Below are 22,010 nucleotides of genomic sequence, written 5' to 3'. Positions count from 1 at the left end.
AGTGTCTCAGACTTGTACCAAAAATGCAGGATACTGATATTTTTTATTCCACAGTAGCCCTATGGCCTTAGGTAAGTGAGACCCTTCCAGCAACATAGTTTTCTAATTTGTATATATTCAACCTAGAATAATGAATGACATTCAACATTTTAATTAAATAATAATTTCATTAAATGAATGAGATTAAACATCTTACTGTGAGCTTCAAAACTCACCCAGGGACAATAAGTTTTAATTCCTAGGAGCAAGGTTGCCTTTTCATGTACCATATTACCCAATTCTTCTGCCTATAATCATTTGTAGGGAGAATGAGAGGAACAGTATCCTCAAGGGGGGGAAACCACAATGAGAATTCTTTTAATAGCTTTGGGGATTTGCTCCCTGTGACCCAAACAGTTTTGCTAAGAAATCAGCACCCTTTAAATACAACAGAGTTGATTACAGAGGTTCTTTGATAAGATTTTACTTGATGTAACTCACATCCCTGACCAAACAATGCTTGGTGGGGAGCTTTGGATCTGAACTATACAGCAAATAATTGTGACAATAAGAGATGGAAAGACATAATTGAGCTATTTAAAGGGGAAGCTTATTGCTACCGCTCTTTCATTTTGCTGTCTGTCTGATTTAGTGTCTTGTACCAATTGCATCAGAGCTTATACGTGAAATGGTGTCAAGCAGAGCTCTTGACAGCTGTAATTGTGTTCCATCACTTTTACACTGAACGACTGATGGTCTGTCTATTAGTGCCATGGAGATGCTAGGAAGCATTTGAACTATTGGGCAAAGTTCCTTTGAGATTAGAAGAGAACTTGGTTGTTTTCAGTGAAAGGGAAAGTTCTTTTATGGAAAAAAAGTAAGATGACCATTTGATAATGGTGGAAGTGAATGTCTTTATGTTAATGGGCAGTTTATATATTAGGAATGATATACATTTACTAACCCAGAGATTAAGATACAATCTCTGGGTTAGCAAATATGTATTTCGTAAAACAGTCTGGTGAAACTCGGTAGATTAATTGAGAAGGTGCCGTAAATTTAGTACTTTTGGGTTTTGTTCATTTGTTTTGCCCAGACTTGTAATTTTATTGCTAAAATGAACTCCAAGTGTGGAAACTCCTTCTATTAATACAGACTGGCATTTCTTCTACAACTCTCAGCCTTACAGAATTGCTTGGGGACTGAGAAGCTAAATGACTCCCCCATGATTCAGAGGCCAGGCTTGAACCCAGGTCTTCCCGATTTCAGTGCCAGCTCTCTGTCCATTATGCTATTGTAATGGTATATTATTTACCATAATTTCACAGTAAAAATGAGTATTATTTTCTGTTATTTAGATCACATAATAGCAACAGGAGATATCCTTTCTATTCTCTGTAATACAGTTAGGCGAATATAGGCCTGGCATGAGCCATTAGCCTTATGGGCTCATAATCATGCTAGGTAATGTCACCACATGTTTTTGTGGGGGGGGGGGGAGGAATTACCTAGGAGGCCTTTCATAGGAACTCTGTGCATTTCAACGGAGGACAACTTTTTTTTCCTCTAATTGTAAAAGAGAATCCTGATAACGATAACAGGAACCTTTTAAAGCTTCCAAGATGCTAAGAAGCCTGCTGGTAATGGAAGCTAGCTTGAGATAAGGTGGTTGGGGGCCAGAGTGCCTGTGAACTCCTTGTTTCACACCTACTGGAAAGGAGGCAGCTCTTCACACCCAAAAGCACAGAGCTAATTATAGCATCATACTCAAGAATGGGCTATCACCCCGACTCTACTCTAATTTTGGAGGTTTTGTTATTTATAAAAGGTGATGGATTTGCTTGTTATTAGCCCTTGCGTGTATTAATTAGACCTTCCTTAATATCACTGATACATAGCTGGAAGGAATCTCTGAGGCCATCTGGTCTAGCCTTCTCATTTTACCAATGTGAAACTGAGGCCTTTGGAAGGTAAGTGACTTGAATAAGGTCATACAATCATAAGCATCATAAACAAGATTTGGACTCCAGTCCTCTAAAATCACTGCTCTTTCCATTGTGCCAATTACCTCTTTATAGAAACTGGATTGGGGAGTGGGGAATGCATAGAATAATAGGGCTTTAAGGTTTGCATTTACTGTTCAGTAGTTTCATTTGTGTCAGACTCTTTGGGATGGCATTTGGGTTGGTTTTGTTTTGTTTTGCTTTTTGTTTTTTGGCAAAGATATTAGAGTAGTTTGCCATTTCCTTCTCCAGCTGATTTTACAGAGGAGGAAACTGAGGCAAAAAAGCGTTAAGTAACTTGCCTAGGGTCACATAGTATCAGAGGCAAGATTTGAACTCAGGTCTTCCTGATTCCAGGCCTGATTCTCTACCCACTATGCCATGTAGCTGCAAAGAACTTCACAGATATTTCATTTTATCCTCACAACAACCCATGGATATAGGTGCTATTATTATCCCCATTTTACAGATGAAGAAGCTGAGGCAGACAGAGGTAAAAATGACTTTCCCTGGATCACACAGTTGGCATCTGAGAACTCAATTCTTCCTGACTCCATATCCAGTATTCTATCAATGGATACTACTACTACCTAACTGCCTATATAACAATTGATTTTTAAAAAAAGAGATTTGTTGACACACTATTTTTTTACATTTTTATACTGGATTTTCTCCCACAGGAAAAAATTCTTACATTTAGCTATGTTTTCCTATGAGATTTATATTTGTTCACATATTTCTTTATGCTATTTAGAATCATTTCTCTTGCTACATCATCGAATCTATCTTTTCTACTCTTATATGGAAGTGATATTAATTTTCCAGTACATATGCATGGAAAATTATCTCAGAGGCAAAATTAGAGGTTAATTTCGAAGATGACATTGGTTCTCTGATAATAGGACCCTCTAAGTGAAGAGTAGTATGTTATTAAAGAACACAATTTTGTTCATCAGATTTCATAAGGCTCTCTAACACGTAGGGTAAAAAACAACAAAAGAGGGAGAAAAAAAGAGAAAAAAGTTAGGGTGGAAAAGCAAAGAGGTAGAAAAATAGGGGGAGATGGTTGTATGAAAAAGCAACCTGGGGGCAGCTAGGTGGTATAGTGGATAAAGCACTGGCCCTGGATTCAGGAGGACCTGAGTTCAAATCTGGTCTCAGACACTTGACACTTATTAGTTGTGTGATCCTGGGCAAGTCACTTAACCCTCATTGCCCTGCCAAAAAAAAAGTGACCTTGGATACCTTTACTACCTTTAATTAATATTCCAACCTCCTCATTTAAGAGTTACTTTCTGAAAATAAAGCCTCAGAATAGAGAAATGGGGTTTATTAAAAGAATAGGAGAAAGGAAGAAAATTCTGGGGAAAGAGAAGAATAAAGTATATTTATACTGAGATAGTTGTTCAAGTAACAACACACATATATCTTTTGGTAATGTATAATGAGTTTACTTGGGGGGAAAAAGACATCAAGCCTTTAACGACTCTCCACTGCCTTAGCTTTTGTCTTTACCTTACTCCTAATTTCCTTGCTGATTCCCTGTTCATGTCTTGCTGGCTCTTTTGGTAATGAGTTGCAGAACTCATTAAAATCATTCCAAACTGCGTTTCTCTTTAAAGCATCTCTCTTGTACACAAATTGGTTATTAGTGAAAGTCTAGGCCAAGAAAAGAATATCTGTCTCTTCCACAGTGGAGTAAATACTCATTTAAAAATGATCCATGTCATTTTTTTTTGTCTTTTAGCAGCAAAACATATGTTGCACAGGATTGTTTTACCCCTATGTAGCTTACAACGTTATTCAATTAAATCTAACCTTTGTTAAGTACCTATTATGTGTAAGGTGCTGTGACAGGTGATGGGAAGACAAAAATAGAATGGTCTCTGTCCTCTTGCAGCCTGCATTCTATTCTATTACACATAAGTGCATAAGTAAACAAACACAAAGCTTATAAAAATATTTCAAAAATACAAAAATGAAGCTTATGAAATATAATAAAAAGTAATTTCAAGAAGAGTATTCTAGGGGCAGCTAGGTGGTGCAGTGGATAGAGCACCAGCCCTGGATTCAGGAGGACCTGAGTTCAAATCCAGTCTGACACTTGACACTTACTAGCTGTGTGACCCTGGGCAAGTTACTTAACCCCAATTGCCTCACCAAAAAAAGAAGAAGAAGAAGAGTATTCTAATAACTAAAGGCAGGGCTGGGAAAGACCTGAGATAGGAGATGGTACCTAAGCTATGATTTGATAGATGCTAGGGTTTTTACAAGGAGGAATTAAGTTATTCCTCACCTATCCCCCACCCCACCCCCATTCAGTTTCCCTGTGAGAGTGAGACATGTTTACTAAAGGTTGATAGTTCAGGGGGCAGCTAGGTGGCACAGTGGATAAAGCACAGGCCCTGGATTCAGGAGGACCTGAGTTCAAATCGAGCCTCAGACACTTGACACTTACTAGCTGTGTGACCCTGGGCAAGTCACTTAACCCTCTTACCCTGCAAAAAAAAAAAAAAAGGTTGATAGTTCAAAGACCCATGGTGGGGGGGGGTGGCAGGGGAAAGGAAGTAACTCAGGAGATTTCTTTGAAGAACAGAAGCATTGTAGATGAAAACTATTCAGAGGAACTGAGGTGTTTGAGGCAGGGTGGGGGTGGAGGGGATCAAAGTATTTAACTTAAGTAAAAAATAGGAAGATGAGTGCCCAAAGCAAAATGAATGGGAGAACATTTAAAAAGAGAAAGCAGATAACATTGAGTACACTGAAGAAGGCTGCCAGGATAGTGGTCTGCCAGTGGAGGAGGCGCTTTAGAGTGATGGTAAAAGCATTTTGGCGATGATTTAATGTGGCTCCATGGGGCTCTGAGACAGTTATGGAGTGAGGAGTAGGACAAAGGTTTGAGGGAAGATGGGTGGTATAAAGGAAAGTGGTCATTGTCACAGAATCATTAAGAATCCAGCTCCAGCTCCTATGACCTATGGATAGAGAGAGTTGGGATGAAAGGAATTTAGTCTAATCCCCCTAATTTTGGGAAAGTAAGATGATTTGCTCAAAATCAGAGTTGACCAATGGCAAAGCCTAGGCCTCCCGCGTTAGTATCTTCCCTCCTCTGACCTGCTGTATAATTTATTTTCTGTATAGTTCCTTTTGACATTTATTCACATACTAGATTATGTTGCTATTTTAATATTTCATGTATTCATATATGTATATCTTGCCTCAACTATATTGCAAGCTCTTTCCAGGTATTTACTAATGCATCTAGTGCTGTGACAGGTGGTACTATGGATAGCAAGAGAGAACACTCCACCTACCTCAGTGAGTTTGAAATCTAGTTGAAGTGACACGAAAGACATAAAAAACAGATGGTTAAGCACTAGAAGTTTTTGAAAGTCTTGGAAGAAGAAAGGAAACAAGTATTTCTTTAGTACTCTCTATTTGCCAGACACTGTGGTAAGTACTTTACAAATACTATTCCATTATGATCTTCAAAATAGCCCTGGGGAAGGAAGTACTGTGGATAGGTGCTACTAGTATCCCTATTTTACAGTTGAGAAAACTGAAGCAAACAGAGGTTAAGTGACTTTTCCAGAGTCCTACAAGTAGTAAATATTTGAGGTCAAATTTGAACTCAGATCTACTTGACTTCAAGCCCAGCATTCTATCCACTGTACCACCTAGAGAAGGAAGAGTCCTGTAGGGATCAGAGAAGGTAAGGAAGCTTTCATGTAGCAAATGAAACTCAAACTTGACACTGAAGATAGATAGAAAGTAGAGAAGTGAATGGAAGAGGATGGAGGTATGGAGCTCAGTATGAACAAAGACTTGGGAACAGAAAAAGCAGGGCTCATAAAATAGGCAGTACATTTATTTGGAATGGGAATGAGCTGTGGAATAGTGAGAGAGAAATCTGGTTTGGCAGAGTGGAGCAAAGAAACTTTTCATGAACAAATGAATTTTTCATTTTCAACCAGTTGCATTAGTTTCATCCAGATACTGTCAAATATGCTTTCTTTCAATAGCGCCTACAATTACTTTTATTCCATTAAGAATGGTAATGTTTGACTTGAAAGTTCCTGAAAATGCAATGGATTATAAATGTAATGAAGATGTGCTTTATCTCTGGGACCTTGATTATGAAGAAAATGCATATCCATCATCCAGTAATGGATAAATATATAAAAAATAACCTAAAGTCTATTAGCAGTTGCTTTTGTCTTCACAGTAAGCATTTATTCTTCATCAAATGGCACAGGAAAAAGGTAATCAGAACAACCACTACAATTTTATTTTGCCTTCATTCTAAGTAATTTCCCCCCCTCTGCAATGATGGAAAAGAAACAGAATTAATTATAGGAGACACCCAGATAATGATGTTGGAAAGCTGTGAAACAAATGTGCCTGTTCTGTCTCTTGAGAATTTTCATTAACACATCTTTGTATCAGACATTTGATCAACACATTTTTATTAAAAATTACTTGAAAAGACATATTCTGGCAAGAAGAAATTACCTCTAGCTTCTGTTCAAGTTCCGTTAGCGAGCCACACAGTTCAGTAACAGATTCCAGAACCTCTTGGTGTTTTGTCATTATTTTCTCAGCATATTTCTGCCCTTCTTCCAAACCTGGCAAGGGAAGGGAAAGAGGGAAACATGTTAAAAGTAAATCTTTTAGAGAAAAAGTCCCCGAATCCCATTGTATCATTAGAATGTCAGGGATCAATAGCCAGCCAGCTATCCTGGCAAAGTACCTGTAGCATCCAGGATGTTACTAAGGAAAGGACTGAGTGGCTTGAAAGCACCTAGTTTGACGGGATTTCCAGTTCTCCAATCTCAGTACTCCATCTTGTCTCCTTGCCTTTGTACTGTCTGTCCTTCACATCTGGAATATTCTCTCTCCTCATTTCAACCTCTGGAAGTCCCCCAGCTCCTTTCAAGGCTCTATTTATGGGCCACCCCTCAATAAGACAGTGTCTAGATCTTTGAGTTCTAGAAGTCCTCACCTCACTCATAACCCTATGTTTTGTGGTTGGACAGTTGTCTCAGACTCTTCATGACCCCATTTGAGGTATAATTTTACTTGTTTCCTAAATCGGTACTTTTGCTATTGAAAGTGTGGTAAGGGGGCAGCTAGGTGGCGCAGTAGATAGAGCACCGGACCTGGAGTGAGGAGTACCTGAGTTCAAATCCGGCTTCAGACACTTAACACTTACTAGCTGTGTGACCCTGGGCAAGTCACTTGACCCCACTTGCCTCACTAAAAAAAAAAAAAAAGAAAGAAAGAAAGAACTGAAAGTGTGGTAAGAGGATGGGTGGAGAAACCTTTGGATACTTGATTATAACAAATTCAAGTGGTTGGGGCACTACTCTCCCAACCTGAAAATCAACATGTTGCCAGAAGGCTCTAAACAATTTACAGATTTTTTTCATCATTTCTGATTTGAAGCTTCCTAGGTTTACAGAGATAGGAAGCCAAGTGGAACTGGGACATTTCCCCTAAACTAAAACCCTGCAGAGCAAATCTCAGTATCTCCAAACCAACGACTCACTTTGTACTAGAGATCTTTGGACCTTTCATTCCCCCTGCTCTTTTCTCACTTCTCTCCCCACTTCCCTCAGGTAGGAAAAAGAGAAGGGACATCAGGACCTCAAGAAGTCTTAACCTGAGCTAGCCTCACTGGATAGAGACACCCATGGTCAATTCCACCACTTCCCCCAAAGGGAAGAGTGCAAAAAGTGTTTCCCATCCAAGCAGTCTTCCAAGGTGACCTTTTCTTGGTCTCCCTTTTTATCTTATGTTACTTGTGTTCTTGCTTTACTTTCTATTCCTCTAGAGAACCTAGAAAAACCAGAGGTGTAATGTAACAACAAGGACATGTGTGTATATTGACCAAAGGATGTTGTGAGTCACCATGGTTACCCATTCCCCTTGGCAGAAACTGTGTCATCAAATTTAGCATTCTGTGGCCTCCTGATGTTCTACCCACCCAAGTTGGATTTGCTTGGTCACTGAATACTATCCTTGGTCTCTTACCAGAAAATTCATAGAACATATTCATCAGGTTCTTTATCATCATACTATTCAAGCCCAGCCACTATCAGATAGGGGAATTGTTTAAAGGGGCTGTAAGAAGGTAGGGTTTCTGTCTGACAGGTAGTATATATTTTCTGGTCAAGAGGAAGAAAAAAGAGATTACATATTTGCTAAATGATCGGTGCATAAAAAATATAAGACAAAGATGGGAACTGGACCTGAGATGTTATTAACAGAAGGAAACTCTCAGATGAAGAAACTCTACCAATGCTGGTATTTCCTTTCTCTTCATCTTAATAGGGTTTGAGAGTTGCCTAGTTCAAGTGAAGTGACTATATCAAGTTAAATTACTTGCCCAGGGTCACACTGCTGGCATCTTTCACAGGTGGAACTTGAACCTATATCTTTCTGGTTTCATGGCCAGCTCTCTACAAACTGACATCATGCTGCCTCTCAAAAGGAAAAGAGGCAAGAAGGTGTTTTTCTTTCCTCCATAATGAAGCCAAAACATTTTACAGAGATTCAAGAGCATCGTTTTCCTTAACTTTCGATGTATTTAAAGATGAAAGTTATATTTTTTTACTTTTTTTTTCATGGCTTTGTTCTTCAAGATGTCTCAATTTCTTGGCTTCCATGTTTTTTGCTGCCCAGGGTTATTATTTTATTCTGATTTTGTTGTTTTAGAGATGAACAATGGAATGGGGTGAAGAGAAGGCAACTGGGAAGAATAGGTTAGACAAAGAAAGAGGTAAATGCTAACATTTTCCAGTTTCTTTTTGCAGGATTTCCTCTCTCTGATCCCCACTGTTTAGTTTTGCTGTATTTGGGACTCATATTGAGTCTTGGAGCAGGTCAGTGTGGTGAGGAGCCCCAAAGGCTTGAAGCATGCACATTTTTTCACAGGATTAGGCTCAGTACAGATTTGTTCAATAGCACATCACCAGAGGCCTTCAAAGAGCTCTTACCATATAAGTGTTTAGCCAGGGCAGTGATCTCCTGAATCCTCTCTTCTTGCTGGGGCACCGTAGGCATGATAAACTTATTGAACTGCTTATGAAGAATATCTATGGCTTCCTTTGTCTTGCACTCTGTGGAATACTTCCCAACTCTAACAACTGTAGCACTGGCTTCTTCGCACCAAAATTGACACTAAGTTAATGGGAAAGAGTAAAGAGATTGAAAAGGAGCCATCTGTGTAAAGTTCGTGATGGTAGTCACTGAAGGGCCTATTTTTCATTTCCAAGAATTCTTTTGCTCATTTGGGAGGATTTTCTAAATCATAATAAAACAGATGGCAGAAAGTGATCTCATTGTTTTGTATTTGGATAACAAAGATACAAGGGATTATAGAAATATAGGATCTGGTCTGGCTGTTCTTTAGATTTTTCTGAATCTTCTCTACAATACCTTGAGAGAGAATTACTTTCTGCTAACAAAAGTAAACTTACTTACAATTAGAATTCAGCACTTAAAAAAAAGCCTCAAATATTGACTCCAAAGATTTTAAAAAAAGAACCAACCAATATATTCTATGTTACACGATAGTCTACTGCCAATATAACATTGTGATATATTCAGATAAAACCACTTGTCGGGATAGTATTTAACCCATGAACAGAAGGGAGCTTATTTAGGGAGGAACACTTTGACCTATCATTCAGCAAAGATACCAGTCATATTTCCAGAGCCTAGAGGAGAATTGAAACTGTTTATCACTAAAAATAAATAACAATGACGAAAGGAATGTGTCTGACACAGGACAGAAGCCCTCTTGCAGGGTGAGAGATAAGAAAAGCCCAACCCTGTTAGGAGTTAGGCTTTAAATAAATGTCACATAGCAGCAACAAAATTGTCAACTTGGTTCACATATAGAAGAATGATTAGCTTTAATGCAATGTCTAAGTGATGAATTTAACTGTTTTAAAGGCAAGAAATGTACATGCTATGTATTACTCATAATAAATCTACCATATTGTACATGATGCTTTCACATTATAGTTTTCCAGTTATATATTATGAAAATGTTTACTCATAATTTATTTTATGCATATACACATACACACATGTATACATATATGCTTGTGGTTGTATGTATGTATGTGTGTATATATATGTATATGTATGCATGCATATATTGTGTTACGGAGAGGCAACTGGGTTTGAAGTCAGGTAGATCTGGGTTCAAATCTCCCTTCTAACATTTACTAGTTATGTGACTCTATGTAAGTGACGTAGTAGAAAATCATAAACAGCGTCCTATATGCAGGATTCCCTAAATTGACAAAAATCACAGAGCAATCTTCTCTTTCCATATAAGTAGCCTAAATCTCACTACCATTGCTAAAAACAAAAATGTCCCTGTATAATGCTTCCTGCCAGGAAGGACATATTAATAAATATCTAAGTCCTTTCAGATATATGCATGTTTCTATTTTTAAAACAAATTCCAAGGCAATTATAAATCTCTATCAACCCATTTGCAACCCCTTGCATTTATTTTTTCAATGTCTCAAATCTGAATTAGTGAAATAGAGAATTATTTGCTTTGATTTAAGCCTCCCAATCAAATGTTATGAACAACTCCAGGTCAATTAGACCAGGTCCTCTCATTATTCTTTCTTTGTGCTGGGCTGTGAAACCTTGTTTAGGCTTGAGTTAGTACCTCTTCCATCATCTCCTGAAGATGCTCGGTCAGATCCAAATTCTTCTTGTAATCTTCCACCACTCTGCCAAATTCATCTACTTGTTTCTTCAAGTCCTTTATCGATTCCAAGAGGCTCATTACTTTATTGTTTGGATAATTTAATAAAGAATTAGATATTTTGTTCTCAAAATTCTCCATTTTTTTCTTTAGAGTCTGAGCAAAAGAAAAATTAATAATGCACTTATTGTTATGGTAATATAAGAAAATATTTCTATTTATAATAACAAGGTAATGACCTAGAAAAAATGAAGAGATTACTCACTATTATCTTTTTTAAATCCTAATTATCACAAATATGTATTTTTAAGAATTTTTTTTCCAGGTTAGCCAGAATTCTGCTTTTTTTTTTCTTTTTAAAGCATTAGATTCATGGTAGATAACCATAAATATCTCTTGTGTGAGGAGTTCAAGGGCACTGAAAACAGTAGTAGTTACTGAAACCCTGCCATGTCAGGTTTCTCCAATTAACAAAGCCAGTAGTCAGTTGGGACTTTAGAACTGAAAAATGAGAAGCAACAGAGATAGTATCATATAGTGCAGGAAATTTAATACATACCTGGATTTTTTCAGCATAAACATCCACCTGTTGAATTTGGTTTTTAAGGGTTTTCAAATTGCGAGCTTTTTCTGTTTTCTTTGAATAGTTAAATTTCAAATTGTTAAATTTCTTTTTAATATCTTTGAATGATTCTCTATGCTGCAATTGAAGAAAGAGAAAGTGCATTTTATATGATATTAATACTTACTTTAATAATTTATTATCTCAGTATATCAAGGTGCCAATTTTATATAGTTTGACATGTTCAGAGCACTGTTATAGAGAAAATAGGCCTGCTCAAATATTTATATATGTATGCTTGTGTATATATATGTATACATATATTTATAGATGTATGTTTTATTGTACATTATATGTGTTTATGCAAATATACACGTGTACACACGCTTTCTGTGCACATATGTATACATATTTATAGATGCATGTATATTATATGTGCACATATATACTCACTGGGTATATTCATGTGTATACCTTCAAACACACAAATATACACATGCACGTTCTTTTTTATAACCCATATATGTAATATGTTAGCAACTTCAAGTCCCTAGTCCAGATCCAGATTGCTGCCTATTTTGTATGGCTATAGCTTAGTGGTGTTTACATTTTTGAATATTATTTAAAATTACGATTTAAAAAAATTTTAATGTTAGTTAAATTAAAATTGATTAATTGAATAAATATTAAATATTATTTTAAAACATTAAAAATCATTCTTAGTTTTCCAGGTTGTTGTGTGCCAAATCCTGGTCTAGACCTGTAATTTCATTAATAGTAAGGAAACTTCCTCTACCAATGGAGATTAGTAATTTTCTGCAACTTACAGGCCTAAAGAGTTTCCCAAACCACTGAATGATTGTAAGACTCACCAAGAATCACATAGAAGGTCAATATCAGAGGGTTAACTTGAAACCAGGTCATCCTGATTCCAAGAGCAGCCCTCTATCAATAACTCCAGTCTAAAAATGGAAAATGTGGTGTAATGGCATGGAAAAGAACCTCTATTCTCATGGTTAACTTTTTTATATGTGTCATGGACCCCTTTGACAGCCTGTGGTGAAGCCCATGGATCCCTTTGAAGAATGTTTTTAAACACATAAAATAAAATACATACTATTACCAAAACCCCCTCAAAGTCAGTGAAAAATACGATGTGATTTATTTTTTTCATTCAAGTTCTCATGCCCTCTGAAGTCCCTGGACCCCAGTTTAAGAACTCTAGGTTCAATTTCTTAGGCTTCTTTAGTAAGACAATTTCTGATGCTGTCATTTCTGACACTTTAAATTTTACAAAGCACTTTACATATATTATCTTTGAGTTTCACAACAGGAGTGTGAACTAGATGGTATAAATTTTATATCAGTTGAAACTAGGATTGGTTGTTCAAGTGATCCTGTTCTATCCCATCTCTTCCAACATATTGCCTCTTCTGTCATACTCACTATTGCACTGATTTTTAATCTCTCACTTTCTACTGGCTCATTTCCTACTGCCTACAAACATGCCCTTGTCTCCCCTATCCTGTAAAAAACACCAAACACTCACTTGATCTTTCCATTCCTGATATTATCCTCTATTCCTCTGTACTTTATAGCTAAACTCCTCAAAAAGGTTGTCTACAATATGTATCTTTACCTTCTCTCCTCTTCCTCTCCTTAACCCCTTACAAATTGTTTTCTGACTTTATCATTACACAGAAACTGCCTCTCTGCAAAGTTACTAATGATCTTTTAGTTGCCAAAAATGTAAGCCTTTTCTGGATCCCCATTCTCCTTAATTTTTCTGCAGCCCTTGACCCTGCTAATCACTCTCTCCTTGAAACCCTCTTCTCTCTAGGTTTTAGAGATAACATTCTCTCCTGTGTGACCCCTCATTCACTATCTCCTTTGCTGGATCCTCCTCTAGATCATGCCTTCTAATCATAGATGTTCTTTGTGGTTCTGTCCTGGGCCCTATTATTTTTCTGTTCTATCCTATCTTATCCTATCCTATCCTGTCCCGTCCCGTCCCGTCCCATCCTGTCTTGTAATGTCCTGTCCTGTCCTGTCCTGTTCTGTTCTGTTCAGTTCTGTTCAGTTCTATTCCATTTTGTTCCCTTTCATTCCATTCCATTCTTCTATTCCATTCCATTCCATTCCATTCCATTCCATTCCATTCCATTCCATTCCATTCCATTCCATTCCATTCCATTCCATTCCATTCCATTCCATTCCATTCCATTCCATTCCATTCCATTCCATTCTATTCACTTGGTGATCTCATCAATTCCCATGGATTTAATTATCATCTTTAGGCTGATGATTATCAAATCTACCTTTCCTGCACCAATCTCTCTGCAACCTCTAATTTTACATCTCCAACTGCCTTTCAAACATCTCAAACTGGATGCCCAATAGACACCTTAAACCCAAAATTTCGAAAACAGAACTCATTGTCTTCCCTAAACCTTTCACATTCCTACGTTCTCTATTACTGTAGAGGGCAACACAGCTCTCCCAGTCTCCTTGGGCTAGCAATCTAGGAGTCATCCTGGATTCTTCACTACCTCTCATCCCCCATATTCAAGCTGTTTCCAAGACCTGTCCATTTGACCTTTGCTATATCTTTCAAATGCATCCCCTTCTCTCTTCTTCCATTGCTACCATTCTCATGTAGACCCTCATCTCCTCACACCTGGACTATGGCAATAGCATCCTAGTGGGTCAGCCTGACTCAAGTCTATCCCCACTCCAATCTGTCTTCCATTTAGTCACTATAGTGATTTTCCTAAAACGCAGGTCCAATCATGGCATCCCCAACCCCACTCCACTCAATAAACTCAACTAGCCTCATATCACCTCCAGAAGCAAATACAAAATGCTCTGTTTGTCTTTCAAAGTTCTTTATAATCTGGCTCCCTTCTACCTTTCCAGTTTTCTTACACCTTACTCCCTGACAGGTACTCTTTGATCCAGTGACACTGGCCTCCTGGCCAACAAGAAGCTATCTTTTGGCTCCAGGTATTCTCTCTGGCTGTGCCCCATACGTGAATTTTTTCCCTCCTCCATTCTGATTACTGACTTCCTAAAAATCCCAATTAAAACCCCACCTTGAATAGGAAGCCTTTCCTAATCCCTCTTAATTCCACTACCTTCCTTCTCTTAATTATTTCCTATTTATCCTGTACACATCTTGCTTTGTATATATTTGTTTGCATATTACTGCTGCCATTAGACTGTAAGCTCCTTGAGGGTAGGAATTGTCTTTTTGCCTTATTTCATATTCCCAGCATTTAGCATAGCCCCTGGCATGTAATAGGCACCCAATGAATGTGTATTTATTGATTGCTTTGCACACAGCTACTAAGTATAGGAAGGCAGCATTTGAATTAAATTTATAAGTAGCTGAAGGGAATTAAAATCCAGGTCTTCTGCTTCCACAGCTCCTTTGACTATGGATGCCCTCAAATGAATTCTTATTACTCAAGTTCTCTAAAGAATCGATAGCTAGGTCCTGATTAGTATGAATAATGAATTGTATAAAGTGGCCACATTTTTTAAATTTGCACTACATATTTCCATTGGACTGGAACCAATCACAATATTTTACATGATTACAACTTTGAAAAATATACATTTGAATAATAGGACCATTTTCCACACCAATCAGGAACTACCTGTACTCTAAATCCTTTCATTTTTTACGACGCTATCATATACTCAATGGTTTGAATATGGAGTGTGGTTTAATTTTATCATCTTAAACCTCTATTAAGATTTTTTGGAAATCCTGTGTAATTATATCCATGTATTATAACATTTACTCTGATTCTTTCCTTATTTTTCAACTTAGATCAGCTCTCACATAAGCTACTATGGGCAATGTTTTCTAATTTCACCAAGATTTGTAGGTACAAAGATGGTAAATGGATAATTGAAAATGAGGACATAAATGGTATAGTGGAAAAAAAAGAACCAATAGGGACTTGAAGAACATTTAATTCTTGCTCTCAACAATTTAACCAATTATATTCTTCATATATTTTCTGGAAGAGACTTGCTATTTGTAGATCATTAAACACAAAATCTAAAATAAATCATTGTTGTATACAACGAAAGCAAAGTTTTTTTGTGTGACAACTGAGAATACTTGGCCATGGAATGAAAAAAGTTCACTTTTTTGATTCCACATTTAAGTAACCTGTTGTTCTAATATAAACTATATCAACCTGACAAATATTTCCCAGAATAAAAAAAAATCACTGAAAATTTTACCAACACAGCAAGGAAAACTTTTACCTTTTTGTGTTCTCTGCCATCCCTTGAAATAGTGAGGAACTCAACAATAAGCAATACCTGTTTTAAATTCATATGGAGGCATTTACTAGAAAGGCTTGGCCATATTATAGCTGATAATTCAATTCAATAAATATTTATTGAGTGTCTATTCCAAGACACTGTGAAATGTGGGCTGTTAATAGAAGCTGGGATAACATGTAAACCTCCTCTTAATGACAGCAAACAAATGATTTCAGAAGGAATAAAGATTGCACACATGCCCAGTTATTAGTGTCATAATAACACCCTGGCTGCCCTACAAAGCATTTTATCAGTGATTATTTAAAATCCTGCTATATTATGGGAACAAACACCTCAAGGGGTCAACTCAGTCAAGATATCTCTTGGACTTATCTTTAACACTTGGGGAAATCATTGGCAAAGTGCCAGCTGATTTGAATAATTGGAACAATATTAGCCTTGCCTCTGCTATTATTATGTAAGAGCTAGAATTCTTATCTAGATTCATCTGTGAATGATTAATAGTATTTTGATGCTAATATACTAAATATGATTATTAAACACAAGTTTTAAGTAATGACCAAACCAAGGAGATGGAGACATATTAAAACATCCTCATTTGTAAAACATAATATTTAAGTAGTATGCTTTGTATAGAAAAAAACCCCAAACATGATCCCAAAATTTAAAAGATACTCCTCAGCATAAAGGAATCTAGTTGATTATTGGTTGGAGAATTCTCAAATTAAAAAAAAATCATATTACTGTCCAATGAATATGTTTAGCAAAGAATCAATAAAGTTCTAAAATTCTATGTCATCGGGGATTAGGAAGGCATGTGAATTAGATGTAAAAAAGGTAAATTAATTCAATTATTGGATCAAAACATGAAGGCATATATTCCTGCTTACTGGGGCAGGTGCCTTCGTGGTCCCAAAGGGCATAATTGACCTAGACTCATCTGCAGCTCCAGGCGTACCATCTATCATGCTTGAGAAAACAGAGAATACCCAGGACACTCCCTTGGATCATTTGCATTTTCCCAAAAGATCATTCAGTTTGAACGTTTTTTTTCCCCCTGGATGCATAAACCTCTGTTAGAATACACCCAAAACAATTTAAAAATCAGCAATAAAATTCTGGTCCAATGTAAATGTTGAGATTCTACGTGATGTTCAATCTGCTACATCTGTTCCTTCCTACTGGATAGATTAATATCTCTTTGAAGCCAAATTGATAAGAAACAAGTCTTAGACCTAATCTTTAAACTTTATTTTATGAAATTTGAGAAGTCAAGTCCAGATCCAGAAATTAAGTGCTGATAAAAGATGAGCAAGAGTTTATTTCTGCTTACTTCAGTTTACACCCTTCTGCCAAAGATGATTTATAAGACCAGAGAATCTCTTCATGGCAATGTGGGAATGTTGAAATGGGATCGGCTCATTTCTGACACATGAGATCTCTTGTCTAACATTTGCAGCTGCTGATACTTTTCCCTTTTGGCCTCACTGGAAAACGAATTCAAATATAAAGCTGCGTGCTTCTCCCAAGTCATATTCAATACTAACACAATTCTAAGAGGAAGTTAGAAGCAAGGACAGGTTTCTGTAGAAGGCCTTGTATCTAGAACAATAGAAAGATCTCTTAGCCACACTTGAAAGTTTTCACTTAACAAATCTTTTCATCCCTGGTTTATTATGCTCCTCCCCAACCCCACCCCACAACCTCGCTTCTGTTCTCTCATCTGAGAGAGCTAGGTATCATTCTTATTCATCCGTGGTATCATGATTCATGCAGCTGTTTCTAATTTTAGAATTCAGCTTGTCAAACGTGGGGAATGGTCAGAGATATGCAAAGCCAACTGCTAAATGGATGGTATCAGAAGAAGCAACTGGTAAAAGTATAGGTTGAAGCAAGAGTCACCATATAATGGATTTACCAAAATAAATAACATTGTGGTGATTGAAATGAAAATATGGTCATACATTAAAAGAAAATTTAGGAGACCAGGGAAAACTTGTATTTCTAAGTGTTCATTTTGACTTTTTTGTCCCTTTCCCTAATATTTTGGGGCTGTACTTTAGGAAGCAAAGAGAAGCAAGCACTTCCACAGAAGAGATTTGGGTCAATTTACATATGGAAAAGGCAACCGAAATAGCGTTACCTCACTTAATTCCAGAATCCATGATTTTACTGGTACTGGTAAATGCCCCTTCAGACCATAGAATTACAGATTTGGCGCCAGAAGGATTCTCAGAAGCCAAGTCCAATCCTTCCATTTTACAAATGAGGAAATTGCAGCTGAGAAAAGTTAAAAGACTTGCCTATGGTTCTGTGGTTAGTGTCTGAGGTCAGATTTGACTCCAAGCCCAGGGCTTTCCACTGCCCAATCCCCACCTTAACATTCTATACCTTACCAAACAGTCTTCATGAGAAGTTGTGGGTGCAGCAAAACTCTTTATCTGGTGGCCATTTTTTTTTCTTATGAGGAGAGGCAACATAGCATAACCTAGTGAACATGAGGTACTAGACTAGGAATTAGAAAAGCCTGGGTTCAACCTTTGCTTCTGATGATTGCTAGATAGTTGTTCAGTCATGTCATATTCTTTGTGAGCCCATCTGGAGTTTTCTTGGCAAAGATACTGGTGTGATTTACCATTTCCTTCTCCAGCTCATTTTATAGATGAAGAAATTGAGGCAAACAGGTTAAATGACTTGCCTGGGATTGCACAAAGTAAGTGTTTGAGGCTGGATTTCAATTCAGGTCTTCCCGACTCTAGGCCCAGATCTCTATCCACTGAGCTACCTAGGTACCTTCTTACTAGATATGTGACCACACATAAGAAGTATGGTCATCTTTTTGAGCCTCAGTTTCCTCATCTGTAAAATGGGTGAAATGATACCTATAATATCTAACTCAAAAGATTTTCTCAAAGGTCAAATGAAAAAGTATGGAAAGGACATGGGAAATTTGAAAGTACCAAATAAATGTCAATTATTATTATGAGTCTCTCCAAATTTAGTTGTTTTAGTCATAGAATGACAGACATATAGTCCATCTCTAGGCCAAAGCTTGAAGACTTAAAAGTTTGATACATACGTTCAGAGCTTAGCAATATTAGAATAGCTTCCAAACAGTCAAGGTCATTGCCACCTTACAATGAAGAATCAGTGGGATTTTAATGAAATAAAATGCTTTTAATGAGGAGATGGATGGGGGAAAATGACATTTATGGTTTAAAAATTGTAATCCTTTTCAAAATAAGTCAGAGTCAGATATTAGACTCTGAGTCTGTTGAAAACAGAGGACTTTAAAAAATGTATTTATTCCTTGGTTCTCATCTGCTACTGACTGTATAACTTTGGTAAGTTCTCTGCCTAGCCCTCAGTTTCCTCATCTGTAACACAAAAGGGTTGTGGGAGATGGCCCTAAGATCTCACCAGCCTCATCAACCCAAAATTTCATGACTTCTTTCATATGGGTACAGTAGATTATAACCTGTGCCCTTAATGGGGTATATAGGTGGTGCAGTAGATAGAGAGCTGGGCCTAGAGTCAGGAAGACCTGAGTTTAAATCCAGCCTCAGACACATACCAGCTGTGTGATCTTGGACAAGTCACTTAACCCTGTTTGCTTCAGTTTCCTCATTTGGAAAATGAGCTGGAGAAGGAAATGGCAAACCTCTAGAGTATCATTTCCAAGAAAACCCCAAAAGGTATCACAAAGAGTTGTACATGACTGAAATTATTGGACATCTTGTCAATTGGTGCAGATTGCCAGACACACAAAAAACTACAATGATGTTCAAAGTTGACGCATAAATATATATTCTGGGGTGAAATAAAAAATGAACCCACTATATCTCTCAGCCTTAGAACAGTGTTTTATAATATTTGAGGTGACAAAGGAGGTAATAATTTTCTAAGTCATGGTGGGCAATTGAGGTTAAAAGTCCATTTTTTACATTGTCAGAGAATGGCAGTTACTTATTGGTGGTGTTGTTGTTTTTCCTATAAAGGGCAGCACATCATAGTTCCACAAATACACTATTTTAAAATAGTCTTTTGAACAACTTACTCTCTCCAAACCCAATGTGATCTCTGTTTGTAGTTATTGTTGAGTCATTTCAGTTGCATCTGACTCTTTGTGAACCATTTTGGAGTTTTCTTGACAAGAATACTGGAGTGGTTTGCCATTTCCTTCTCCAGCTCATTTTACACATGAGGAATGGAGGCAAACAGGGTAAAATGACATGCCCAGGGTCACACAGCTAGTAAGTTTCTGAGGCCAGGTTTGAACTCAGGTCCTTCTGACTCCAGGGCCACAGTCTAATTTAGACTGTGTAAATTGATCATGGCCAGTGTTTTCTATCATTGATAGCTGAAATAACTGACTAGACTATACTATGGACTGACAACACATAGAATATGAAAATGCATTGAGAAGATGAGTGATTTATATCCCAAAGAAAGAAACAGAGACCATGCAGACAAGATGCAACTCAACTCCACTTTCAAAAAAGATGCTGAGAGAAGAGTATTCCAAGGACTCTTATTAGCCCACTGACAAGTGTGTTGGTGGTCAATTGGTGTATATGTAAACATTTGTGAAATACTTTCAACACCTTGGTAGCCAAACAACACATAACATATATCCTTTCTATTAAGTTCTGTAGCTGACTTAATAAAATAGTAGGCTGCTGGGCAAGGAACCTAACAGTATTGTTTTGTGCAGCACCCTGATCTCTGTAAATAATAATAAAAATTAGTTCAATAAAAATTTGTATTTTACTTAAGTGTTTCAAGTGCTCCAGATGTAACAGTAATAATGTCTGTATGCCAAACACTACCCTTTACTGTGCTGTGGAATTCGGTTGTTTCTTGCTATTTTGAGTTCCATAACAGAAAACATAACAAGTACTCATTATTTAGACTAAGGAATACTGGAAATATACCTTACAATTATTTTTCCATTAAGCCTGCATTAGGTTTGAAAGCCCAGGGAGCTGATGCTGTTTTGCACAGCAGCTACATATGTTTATGGTGAGAATCAAATCTACACTAATTTATTGCATTTTTTTACTTAGGTTTTTCATTTTCTGTTAACAATGTAGCACCAGAGCCCATAGTGACAATGTTCTTTAGTTTCATTCTGATCTGTCCTGCTCTTGTACATTCCAACAGGCTGCACATCTTTGCCTGGAATTTGCTCCTTCTTCATTCCAGTTTGTTGAAATTTTTTGTCTTGCAGCCGTGATCTTAGATGCCACTTTCTCCCTGAAACCTCTCTTGATCTACCCCTCCGTCCAAGCAAAAATGATCTATACCATGCCCCATTTTCCTAGTGTATTTTGTCCTTAATTCATCCTGCCTTATAGCTTATTTGTGTGTATGCACCGTTTCCCACATCCAATCAGTGTGTTCCCTGAAGGCAGGGATTGTGCTGCTGTTGTTCTTTATCTTTGTATACTCAGCATGTAGGTCCAGTATCAGCCTTGTTTTGTTGTTTCAGACCACCACTGAGTCCATTGATTCAGGAAGTACCCAAGTTGCATATAAGTTTTACCTAAGGTCAGAATTCACTTCACTGATAACAGATCAGAAACTGTCCTTTGTTAGTGTCTTAAGGAATTGTCCAGGCCACTGAGCACTTGAGAATAACCCAGGGTCACTTAGCCTGTAGGTATCAGAGGTGGGCTTGAAGAAAGGTTTTCCTGATTCTGAAGCTGGCCTCTATCAATAAATACTTAATCGAATTATCATCTACCATATGTTCTTAGGTCATCTTTGTGTCTGACTTGGATTATCTTTCTCTTATCAGACCTTAAAAGCCAAGATAATGTCACTTCCTCCAAAAAGTCTTCCCCAACTAACTCAATTGCTGGTGTCATTTCTCTTACCCTGAATTCCCTCAAGACGTATATAACAATTTGTAGTTATATAGCACTTTACAAAGCATTTTTTCTACCAACAGCCCTGTGGGTTAAGTAGTGGAAATATTATCATGCTCACTTTTTATATGAAAAAGCTGCAGCTTACCAAGATCAAACAACCTCATACCTAAGACCTCATACCTAGGAAATAGTGAAGTTGATATTTGAAAGCCTGGGTCATATGAACTCAGGTCTTCTATGCTGACCACTCAGTCCATAGTATCCTGCTTTCTGCCCAAGTAGAGGCCATACTATAGCAACATGAACTTACTTCCAAGTTGTCTTACAATTTTCTGTTTTACATGTGTATGTTTTGATTCTCCAACTGTTATCAGAAGGCCAAGACTACATCTTGTACATATACATTTTAAATGCTTGGTCAGCTAGTAAGCTATTCATGATTTAGTGGAAAGAATGCTTCTTTGAAGTTAGGAGATAGAGGCTTAAATCTGGCTTCCCCATCTACTAGCTTTGTGACTTTGGGGCAGCCTTATGACATCTTTAAGCCTTAATTTCTT

The 22,010-nt window shown here is 37.3% G+C and overlaps 1 protein-coding gene across 1 annotated transcript in view; it reads right to left on the bottom strand.

Moving 5' to 3' along the window:
- The window catches only part of CCDC141 (coiled-coil domain containing 141), a 254,579-nt gene that overhangs the window by 18,245 nt on the left and 214,324 nt on the right, over positions 1 to 22,010 (bottom strand). Inside the window, exons 19-22 of the mRNA XM_043990782.1 lie at positions 11,276 to 11,416; positions 10,678 to 10,872; positions 8,981 to 9,164; positions 6,495 to 6,607 (exon numbers count right to left, since the gene is read on the bottom strand). Coding sequence (XP_043846717.1) covers positions 6,495 to 6,607; positions 8,981 to 9,164; positions 10,678 to 10,872; positions 11,276 to 11,416 — 633 coding nt within the window. The remainder of the gene's footprint in view (positions 1 to 6,494; positions 6,608 to 8,980; positions 9,165 to 10,677; positions 10,873 to 11,275; positions 11,417 to 22,010) is intronic.

The sequence above is a fragment of the Dromiciops gliroides genome, chromosome 3 (assembly GCF_019393635.1).
Source record: "Dromiciops gliroides isolate mDroGli1 chromosome 3, mDroGli1.pri, whole genome shotgun sequence".
Lineage (NCBI taxonomy): Eukaryota > Metazoa > Chordata > Mammalia > Microbiotheria > Microbiotheriidae > Dromiciops > Dromiciops gliroides.
The sequence above is the reverse complement of the archived record's forward strand: the minus strand, read 5'-3'. Positions and strand labels throughout refer to the sequence as shown.